Raw genomic sequence first — 11,873 nt, 5'->3', positions numbered from 1 at the left:
GCATGCGTGGAGATACTTATCAACAAGAATCTTGTCACACTTGATTTGATTTTTAATGAATGATTCTTGGCATTACTCAACTTTGAATTGAAGAACAAATCAAGGAATTTCTGTAGCTTTTCCCGTTGGCTAGATGGAAGAGGGGCCGGGTGAGATACAATGGATCACGTCGTATTTGGTGGAGTCGACAAGATTGTTAAACCATTTGAATCATTGCTTTGAGTTCACGCTGTTAACAGCTCTGGTTTGTATATGGTGGTAATGTTTTGGAATGCTGCTGATGAATTCATCCTGATTAGGATCCAGATTACGATTTCTAATGAGAGAGAGAGAGAGAGTGAGTGATGGGAAGGGGCTAAAGAGCAAATTACCAAGACGGGAAGGTAAGGGTGCAAGTCGTGCGGGTTGGGCTGGATTTATGGTCAGCCCGGGCCTGATCCTAAAATTTGGATTTAAGGCTTGAGTCCGAAAAGAGCCTGAGGACAAGCTTGATCTTCCCAGCCGATGCTGTAAGTTGATGCACTCAGATTGGGCTTGGACCCAGGTTGGGTTCGGGTTGGTTAATGAACCCATTCTAAAGTTATACATACATACATACATATATATATATATATATATATATATATAGTATATGTGTGTGTATCTTATAAAGCGATTAGGTCCCACATCAGCAGTCCTCTCCTTCTCCCATTTCCCCTTCTCTCTTCTCTCCTTAAAACGAGTTAGGATATTTTGCCAACAAAATGTGTTCCAACTCTCTCCCAATTTGATCTAACACTGTACATCTCACCATGAAACTAGGGACCCACCATAAAAGTGGGACCCGCCATATATGAGATGTGTGGTTTTAGATCTTGTTGGTAGAGGGTTGTAATTTGTTGGCAAGTGATCTAAACTCCTTAAGCCTCTCTCCTTTTTTTCCTTACCCCTTTTTAGCTCTCTCATTCACTTTCTATTTCTTCTTCTTCCTTACCTAGCCCACCCATTAAGTCACGAGGCAAGAGAGTTAGTTATCAAGGAAAGAAGGAGATTTGGCTTTATAATATCTAGCCAAGTGGCAGCATTATCCCCCACCTTCCCCTAAATTATCTCTAATTCCTATTTATTTCTAAAATTATCAATTGACCAAATTGATACAACCCGAGTTGGCCAATTTTTACTAACGGTCGGTTGGTTTTGGGTAGACTTGTACACAGGTAGGTCCAGGCTGGGCTTTTCCTCTTTATAAATAGAAAATGACTAGGCCTGAGAACAAGCCCAGCCCGAGCATCAAGCCTAGATCTTGAGCCCATGCCTGAAGCCCGATCCAGACAAATATTATATATTATATTAATTATGCATTATTAATAATATATATTTTATAATATTCTATATATTATAATATATAATACATTTTTCACTACTAATTTTATTATTATATAATATATGTTTTATGCATTATTAATGTATATTATATTTCATGTCGGGCTTGGGCCAGGCTTATTTGAGAAAGCCCGAGCCTAACTCGAAATATAGTTAGGGCCGATGTTTAAAGCCCAAGCCTGAGCCTGTGGGTTTAAAATGTTGACCAAGCCAATTTTGAATGGGTTGAGCTAGGCCAACCTCTTGGGTTACCCGACCCATGAACATCTAGTTTCGGGTAACCAACTCCCCAATCCAACCAAGTTGTTTAGTTGGCCAAACAACCTTCAACCGAACTGAAATGACCCATGAGCACTCCTAATTTTAGATAAAATAATAGTCTAATCTCTAATAAATACCAATTTAATCTCCAATAATTATTAAGAATTTATAGAGAAAATAAATAATTTTTGAAAATAAATTTATAATGAAAATATAACAAATAACTAATAAATATACAATGAATACAATAATTATGAAAACATAATAAATACTAAAAAGTATATTAAATTAGTCAATAAATAGTGTAATATCCAATAATAGTTTAATCTTTAACAAATATAAATCAACAAATTATAAAAAAAATATAATAAATCCAATAAGTACAATAAATTAAACTTAAATATAAATAATAATATTTTAATCTCCAAAAATTATTTACAACTTTTTGTTAAATAACAAACAAAATAGATTTATACATAATTGTTAAAATATATTTATCACAAATACAATGAGTAATTACTAAAAATACAGTAAATATTAATTTTAGTATATACAAATATATAAAAAATATAGATAAATATTTTAAATTTATTACTAATAATTATTATTTTTTGAAAGTTATTACATAACTTCCTTATTTAATCATTTTTAATTAATATTCAAAATATGATTCAAGTATTAATTTTTTATATTTAACTTATTTATAAATTAGTTTTTTACAATATTATTTAGTTATTCAAATAACCTCATTATTTACTTTTTTTAAATATTAATTATTTATTGAATTTAGTAATATATAAAATTATAATTTATACTATTACTATATAATTTTGTTATATTATTAATTCAAATATTATGAAATCTATTATAATTACTTTTCTACTTGTAAGAAAATTTTAAATAATTTTGTTATTTTAACTATTTAAAATTTATCAATATTAAATATTTTGTTATTTAAATATTTAAATAACTTTTTAAATTTTTTATTTTAAAAGTTATTATGTACTTTTCAATATTATGTTATAATCATTTAGCTATTTTTAATATTTTTTATTTAAAGTATTTAGTTATTGCATTATTTAAATAGTATTTTTTTGGTTTTAAATTTTTATTATGGAATAATGTTTAAATAATTTTTTCATTTAAAATTTTAAAATATTAATTTTAAATTTAAAAAAATATATAGTAGTATTATTCAAAAATAAATAATAATTTAAATGTATAATATAAAATATTTTAGACTAAGAAATATGGAAATTTTCCCACTTCCCATATTAAAAATTATATTTAAAATATAAAATATTGATATATATCTATAGTCAGGTCACTTTGATTTTGGTCGGTTTACAAATGGCCAAATTGAAACTGACGCAACCTTGTCAAGTTGCAAATTGTTGAGCCAAAGCTGACCGAAAAATACTAGAAAGCTGACCAACTCAAGTGTGTGTGTGTGTGTGTGTGTGTGTGTGTGTGATATATATTTCTCTGTCTGTGTGTGTGTGTGTACTTGTGCGTGTGTGTATGAATGTGTGTAGTTGGACTAGGTTTGGACTACCTAAAGGTTAGGCTCGGGCCCACCTTGAAAAATTAAAAAGACTGACTTTTTAGGCCCGAGCCCAGCCAAAGGACCAAAAATCCAAACCCAGCCCGTGTAAAGTTTGAGGCTGGGCCAATTCAGCTCAAGCTAGACCCACCGAAGGGAAGATAACGAAAAATTGATATTGAAAAAATTCCAATTTGTTAATGGTTACCCACTAGATAACCATAACCCAGCCCACCCGAACCATTAATTTTTCCTTGATCTACCCAACCCCTAGGATAAAATTAAATGTATACAAACCAGCCCGTAAATTAATGGTTGGGTTGGGCAGGCTAGCGGGTTGGGTTAAAAAATTGTTAACCCTAGCATTCTGGTTGAACTGTCTTTAGAAATCAAAAATTAAGTTCGAAAAGTGAGTGAAAACACTTCGGGATTAGTGATAAATAGATATATTGAACTTTCAATTGTAACAATTAAGTATCCTGAACTCTCAAAAATAGGCACTTAAGTCCATCCATTAATATTCTATTAGTTAAACATTACATAATGCCAAAAATACCCTTCTCATGTATTTCTGAGATCATTCTCAGGTAACCGAATGTTTTCCCATGATGACATTCTCACACAGACAGCAAATTACATATTCAAATTTTCTGATGATGGCATTCTCTGGTGATGATTTTATTCCACAAAGTGATCTAAAAAATACATGAGAGGGGCATTTTTAACATTATGTAATGTTTAAGTGACGGTAGGGGTGGATTCGAGCTGAGCCGAGCCAAATAGCTAGCTATTCGAGCTCGGCTTGCCAAGAAAGTATGAGGCTTGAACTCGATTCGAGCTAGAGACTTGAGCTCAAGTAAAAAACTCATAAGCTCGAGCTCGATTATGAGCCAAATGTTTTATAAAAATAAAAATTCGTATATAAAAACTATTTTCTATTTGATATTTAAAGAATAAGAATTATAATAATTAGTTATTATTATTATAATTATTATATATAAAAATAAAAATATTATATATGGTATGTAATATTTTTATTTTATACATATTATTTTTTATATGTATGTATGTACGTATACATATATACATATAAGTAGAAGCTCGATTAGACTCATGAGCCTCATGAGTTGAGTTTTATTAGGCTCGAGCTCAACTCGATCAGCAAATGTGCGTATGAATTGCAGTCAACCTCAGCTCGAAGTTCGATTTAAATTGAGCTGAGCTTAATACTAACGGATGGAGTGAAGCATGTGTTTATTAAATTTCAAGTAATCAAGTGTTGCAATTGAAAGTTGAGGATATCAGGTTGAAATTAAATCCCTAGACACGTGGCCAAATTAAGGTAAAAACTTTGGAGGGTGGCTAAGGTGAAGTGGGGCACGGGTGTGATCAGTGATGTGCAACAGAATTGTACATGTAACTACTGACTAACCCAACTCCCACTAACTCTATACTAGAGTTATAGAGAATTCCAACTCCCAAATCCCAACTGGGCACTGGCAAATTAAAAGGTCTTTTCCGCCAATATAAACTTTTGTGGTAAGTTGTTAAACACAAACTTTGAGAGGTGATATGAATGAAGTTCCTCCTTATTTTTACCCAAAAAAACATGCCATTTTCCACAGATTACATGGGAGTCTGGAATCTGGATATCCTAGACTAACCAATCAATATTCATAGAACGGCTCAATGCTCTAATGCGCCTACAGCCTAGAGGACAGAAGCATGGTAAATAATAGCAGCTTTGGTTGTTTGAGAAACAAAACACACACGAGAATGCGAGATGGGAGATGGGATTCAGTCACTGCAAGGCCCATTCAAACAATCATCGTAGCCTTGCATCAGAAAGGTAGAGAGATATTCCCACACACACGTATAGCTTTGGTTTGGCCCATGTCCAACAGTCCAACTCCACCAACCAAGTGACCAACTACCAAGCCCCAGAGTATCAAACAAAGGCTCCTTTTGTATTTTCACGGTCCAATTTGCTAAGTCGAGGACCAACCACGGACTTGTCAGTTGCCACATGCATGGCCCAAAACAACAGTCAGTCAGTCACACACTCCTTTTATTTAAAAAATACAAATAGATGATTGTGAATTTGTGATGCTGTAACCACCAAGACCTTGAACCGTTACTGGAACAATGTTGTGCTGATATTAATCAGAGTTGGAAACAGTCAGCCAATAATTCCATAAAAAAAATATAATTATTTAGGTAAAAGCTAGGGCGGTTGTGATTATGCCATTTAAAAAACAACGATGGCATTACATTGTTTATTATGTAAGAGACGTGTCGGTGAGCAGACTAGATGTGTTCATTGCATTTGCTTATAGGATTAGGATAAATTAGATATAGATATTTATATCTGCGGATCCTGAATTTTCAATTGCAATACTTACTACTTTTAACTCCCACAAATACATATTTGAGTTCATCACTTAAACATTATATAATGTGAAAAACGTGAGGAGATATTTGATAACATCTAAAAAATACATGAAAAGGGTATTTTTAGTATTATGGAATATTTAACTGATGGATGAACTCAAATGTCTGTTTTTGAGAATTTATGTTTAATTTGGAAAGAGTACAAATGCAGCATAAATACATACACTCTATATGTATTTGTACTCCTTCCAAACTCAGCCTTAGCATACTCAAATATTGCAATTGGAAATTTAAGATAAGTACCCCCAAAGCATCCTATGTGTAAGTTAGCCCAATCAGACCATGAGCTGAGCCTGAGGCTGACCTGCCTTCCCTTTTGGGCTTTCGGCCCATCATCCCCAAGGCCCAACTCTAGAGCAAATTGAATTAGTGATTCGTAAACCCCTTCCAAAATTCCAAATTCCAATGCCGTTGCCGTTTCTGTTTTCTTCTCCTCTCAAAATTAATTAAATAAATATATTAGATGACGGAACACCACGACCACCTCCCGAGTCCCAACTGATAGCCGGAGCAGAAGAAGAAGAAGAAGAAGAAGAAGTGGCTTCCAAAGAAGAAGAGCAAAATATCTGCCAAAAAGGACAAGGAAAAGACCTCGACGAAGAAGAGAGCGAAGAAGATGAGGATGACTTGACTACACATCAACTCGAAGATGACGACGAAGATGATGACGAAGAAGAAGATGAGGAGGAGGAGGAGGAGGAGGAAGAAGAAGAAGAAGAAGAAGAAGAAGAAGAAGAAGAAGAAGAAGAAGAAGAAGAAGAAGAAGAGGATCTCCACTCTCCTTCTCCTCCTTCCACCTCTTCTTCATCCCAACACAACACAAACAAGGGCACGCCTTCTACCGCCCCTATTGAAAACCCTACCACCTCCACCTCCGCCCCTGCCCCTGCCCCCGCCCCCACTGCTACCACCACCACTGGTACCTCTCCGAATTGCTCCGTCCTCGAAACTCCACCTGTTACCGACACGTCTCCCGACCCCAAGCGTCAACGGACCACCGAAGCCTCCGCTGCGACAGAAGAGAAGAAACCCGCCGTTTTCGATGACTCCCGCCGTCTGTTCCAGCGATTGTGGACTGACGAAGACGAGATCGGCCTCCTACAGGGCTTTCTCGAATACACGATACAGCGAGGAAAGCAAAATTCCTCGCATCACCATGACACGGCTCCCTTCTATGACCAAATCAAGACTCGATTACAGCTCGATTTCAACAAGAACCAGCTCGTCGAGAAACTCAGGAGGTTGAAGAAGAAATATAGGAACGTCGTCAGTCGGATCAGCTCTGGTAAAGATTTCTCCTTCAAGAGTCCCCACGATCAGGCTACGTTTGAGATCTCTCGCAAGATCTGGAGCGGCGTTGCCGCTAGAAGAGGAGGGGTCGACGAAGGCGGATTGGAAGATGATGAAGGAAACCCTCGAAACAATAACAACAACAAGAACATCGGCAATCTTGACGACAATAACAATAACAACGACAGCAATACTAACAACAATGGTCTCGATACTAATAATTCTGAGAAGGCGGTCCCGATTCCGAGATCCCGAAAGCGGTCTCGTAAAAGGGGGCCGGAGGATAACTTAGCCAACTATCAAGGAACTTATTCGGTCCACAATGTTATCGAAGATACGGTGAGGAGTTGCCTCTCACCTCTGTTTAAAGAATTGCTCTATTGCGCCATCAGTGGACCTTCAAACGCTGGAGGATATGCTGGTCTGGCGTTGAATCCGCTTCCTTTGAGTTTTGTGGGTAATTCCATTAACATTTCTAAAGAGGACATGGTTGATGAGAAGTGGAGGAAGCAGCAAATTTTGGAACTGGAGGTTTATTTGAAGCGGATTGAGTTGATACAAGACCAGATCAAATCAGTGATAGAAGAGCTGAAATCGATGGGAAGTTGACAGGAGTCTTTCTTGGATGCGGGCTACCATTTGTAAGTCTTCGGCAATCTTCTTATTTATTAACTTTCTTGGTCCATGATCCTTGTTTAATATTGTTGCAAGCTGCGACAGTTTGAATTTCTTTGTTTAAGCGACGTTCTAGAACAAACAGTTCAAAAATAACATTTTTTTCCCGGTGTCTATGTTCAATACATGTTCGTTTCAACTATGTAGTTTATGGTTTGATAAATAAAGTTGGAGAAATTGAAGCAGAGGATTTGGGCTAAATGTTTAGTTTACATAGTTCTTTCTTAGCAGTGTCTAGTTTAGTTTACACAGTTGCAGTTGTTTATTTGTATATTCTTCTGTAATTTCGTTTCCTTGTCCTTGAAATGCATGCCTTAGATTCGACAGGGTATTTATAATTTTCTAGTCAATTCTGGTCAAACATTTCTATGTGGTTTTCAATCGGTCTTGTTTAGGAGGTTAGGCAGATAATTTCTTGTATGCAAGAAATATTTGCTTGAAGAGGTTACAGGTCAACATATCTACTGGAACGGAGAAGATGCATCTATTGGGATTATGAAGAACCAGTTGTTTCAGAAGTCATATGGTTTGCAGTACTAAATAATGACATTCTGGTTTTGTTATTATATTTTCAATTGACCCAATTCTTTGTTGTTTAGATGACTTATGGTAGTTTTCCTTCCTGTTTACGTTTACCCTATGATTGCCCGTTGCCTCAGTTTGAGAAAGTTTATTTACCAAAAAGGTTTTTGACCTAATTGTCTTGCGAAATTGGGTACCTTCATTTCATTTGTCAAAGGTCATAACGTTTCCTCATTTATCAAAGTTAATTATGTCTTTCTCTTCTTCCTCATTAATTCCTTTTCTTCAAATTGAAGCATGTCTATGCATTTCAGCCCACTTTGGGTTCACTTATTTTAAATGTTTATTCTGTTTCCAGGACATCTTAACATTTTAAACTGATTATATACATGTTCAAGCAAAGCATTTCATACTTCTGTTAGATTGTTCGAGTTATTTCTCGGTCTTTTGGTGCAAGGTAAAGCATTGGTAAGCTTTGCTTGCTCGTATGCTAGAATATTAGGGTGTGAGGTCATGGATTTACCTTTCAAATATATAGGCCTTCCTTTTTGAAGTAATCCTAATGTTCTTGATTCTTGAACTCTTAACTTTCAAAAATAAAAAAGAAAAAAAAGTCTTTCTTTGGTTCTTATTGGAACCAAGGAGACCCTAGGAAGGGCGATCTTATCTTCTAAGGTAGAAATTGTATATGAGGATTGGGGGTATTAGGTGATTGTAGGGCAGGGCTGCAGGGATGCATCTTTCTTATGGGGAAATGACTAGAGATTCTCCTGATAATCCTTATCTTGGTACTATGTGATCTTTACCTTTCATAGCAATTAATCCAGATGGCTGGAATATGGGCGTCAACAGCTCTCTAGGAAAGTCTAAGGTGGTCTGGTGCTTGTGAAGTCTAATTAGCTTGTCATTGTGAAAGCTTTAAAAGGTTAAAAGATTAAAGGATACAGTTGTTTTACACACTTACCAAGTGATATGTAGTGATTCAATCACTTTTTAATCAGAGAAAAATGTCAGACACAAGTAGACCTATTAGAGGCATAATCAAATTCAGGTGTAAATAGCAATATTCTCCCGACTCCTAAAAAACACCTAAAACTTGTGTCAATTGGGTAGTATTGCACATGTATTGGCTTTGAAAGTATGGGGGATGGGTAGGGTTAATTAGGTTCCATCAAAGTAAACTTGAGATCCAGATTTTGAAAAGTAACCAACGTGATGGCTAAGTTTGTGTTGCACAGAGCATAAATAGACAGATTTAGGCCTTGAGAGGGTGAAACTCCTCGTGTCAAATTATGGCCAAGGAGCCTGGATGACTTGTCTAGTACAGAAAATGTGTCTGGAGGAGTCTCACTGTATAGACTCACTCCAAACAAGAATAAGAAGGGGAGTTATACATTAGACAAAACTCTTGATTGTGCGTCAAGAGAAATTGCTAAAGGAGCTAAGTCCTGAGTGTAGTTGGATAATGTAGGTTATTTGCAGAACAAAAAAATTGAGGGGGGAGTATCTCTTATCCTTGGCTTAATGAAATATTGTCTCCTATTATTCTTTAATACTCCAACAGTTTTTAATTGCCACTGCTACCCTTTTAGTTTTGTGCCCATTGTTAATTAATTATTGGAGAGGCTACATTGAGACGAGCACCATGTTGGTGCCACAGACACTCCTCATGATAGGAGGTACTTTGCCTCCAAGGAACCGTTGCCATTGATTATCTCAGAACTATTAGTGTGACCACCCATTCTCCAATACAACCTATAGTTAACTCGGGTCGTGGCTATTCCCAGGAGTTGGTATTTTGGCATTGTAAAATTGACCGTTGGACCATGTTAGCCGTTTTGAAGAAAAACACATATGGCTCCGCTGTATTTGTTGTTTGCATAACCAATGCTCTAGGCCTCTAGCTATTCAAAATTTTAATTTTAATATAAAGCTTAGTTATTATGGATGATTTATCTTGCACGTGTGACAAGGTGAGATGGGCTTTCCATAATCAATGCTAGCTTTTCTATATGTTTATTTTAGTGATAGAGAATGAAAGTATAATGGTCAGTAAGGTTTCGGTCAATTAACTCCCCTCATCTGATGTCTATACTCACATGGATGTTTACTCCTACTACTGACCCAGTTGATAATAGATTCAGTCTCTTCCACCATTAAATCCATACACCCCATAGAACTGACCAACAGCCGCAAGGTCTGTAGGAGTGACAAAAGTTCAGTTTCAGTCCATGTGAGGTCTCCTATCCCAATAGGACCGAAATAAGTCAGCATGGTATCAGCATGCAGTCATCATCTTGATTATCAGCCACTGTTGCTGGTTAGTGTAAGAACCCAATGCACTATATTTGGTAAATTTACCTCAGTGACTGCAGTCTGATCAATGAATTCTGAAAACAAATGGATGAAAGAGATAACACGGTGAGACAATTGTGTGACGGTGAATCGGTGATGTTGTGACTTGTGAATCACATAGTATGATTAAGAACAAGAAGTCTATTTCTCATTATCACGCAATGTATAGGAAATGTTCTCAAAGAGCTTCTTTTCAAGTTTCAACAAGACCTTATCCGCCTTTCAAACGTTGTGGCATATAATAGTAAAAAGCTATCCAAATGTTATTCCACACTCACAAATTTGGAATCTTTTAATAAAACCTTGTTTTTGAGAGTCCTATGCATTTATGAAAACATAAGATCTCCATTTGGAAAGCATCTTAACACGTGTTCTTGAAGAACCTCATGTAAATACCCTGTTTCCCATTTGAGCAAAGTCCATCCATGCGTCAGTAACATCATATGTATCATGTGGGTTCATATTGGCCTATTATCAATCAACTTATTAAAATTCAATTGATAATATAATTTCAAGGCCAATGAATAGTATTATATATTTTTATGGTTACAAGTGGGTTTTACGAAAAAGGATGATTTTCAAATGACTCAATTACCTAGATAAATAATACCCTTTTAAGATTTGGGTAAATAAATTTTCTATTTAAAAGGGAAATTTGCTAACACATGATGACAATATTGTTTCTTTAATGATGATACTTTTATGGAAAAATAGTCATTATATAACTTTGTATGAAACAAAAGAACATTAGTAAATGCATTTATTCAGGTAAATATTTTTTAGAAACACGTGCCTATCTGGATAGGTGCATTTATCCAAGTAAATGACTTACTGAAAAGTGAACAAAGCATAATATCAAAACATGAATTCATGTTTCTTTCATTTTCCATGTGACCCGCCAATTTGCATTCCCTCATTTACCAAAAAATGAATGGGGCCTTAATTCTCAAGTATTTTTATGTTACAATTTAACCTCTTAATGCCAACATGATTTCAAACCAACACATCTATGTTTATGGAATAAGGTTTAGTTGAATGCTTTAACTGTTCAGCACGCTTTGGAACCAATGATGAGGTTCTATGCCAGTATTAAATACATGGGGTCCGCTCAAAAGCTAAAGCATTCAACTCTGAATTCATGTTTATGTGCATTTAAGAGATTGATGCAATTCTTCTCTATTAATTATTTTGAGTTGAGAAGGGCATGGTTGAATGTAGGGATGCATACGGATGGATCAGACTGTTGAGGGCCCGGGAATAGGATCTCGTCACGGGTCGGTCCATGAGGAAAATTTCCTGTTTTTCCTTGTTCCTTCCTACTCTTGATGAACCTATCTTGGCATTTCTGGTGATTTGTTCAAGAGATCATCAACTCTCCTAACTCACTTCTTTAATTGAATATTCGATATCTCAA

The 11,873-nt window shown here is 35.7% G+C and overlaps 1 protein-coding gene across 1 annotated transcript; it reads left to right on the top strand.

The window, feature by feature from the left end:
• Window positions 1-6,073: 6,073 nt before the first annotated feature.
• LOC148860959 (putative transcription factor At5g28040) lies at window positions 6,074-7,783 on the top strand (the record flags this gene model as incomplete). The annotated part of the gene is made up of 1 exon (XM_088984991.1): window positions 6,074-7,783. A coding segment is annotated over one exon (1,443 nt), but the record flags the coding sequence as incomplete, so codon positions are not given.
• Between the last annotated feature and the right edge of the window lie 4,090 nt (window positions 7,784-11,873).

This window comes from Nelumbo lutea, chromosome 4, assembly GCF_056320005.1.
Source record: "Nelumbo lutea isolate HS-2025 chromosome 4, American lotus-T2T, whole genome shotgun sequence".
Taxonomy (NCBI): domain Eukaryota; kingdom Viridiplantae; phylum Streptophyta; class Magnoliopsida; order Proteales; family Nelumbonaceae; genus Nelumbo; species Nelumbo lutea.
The sequence above is the reverse complement of the archived record's forward strand: the minus strand, read 5'-3'. Positions and strand labels throughout refer to the sequence as shown.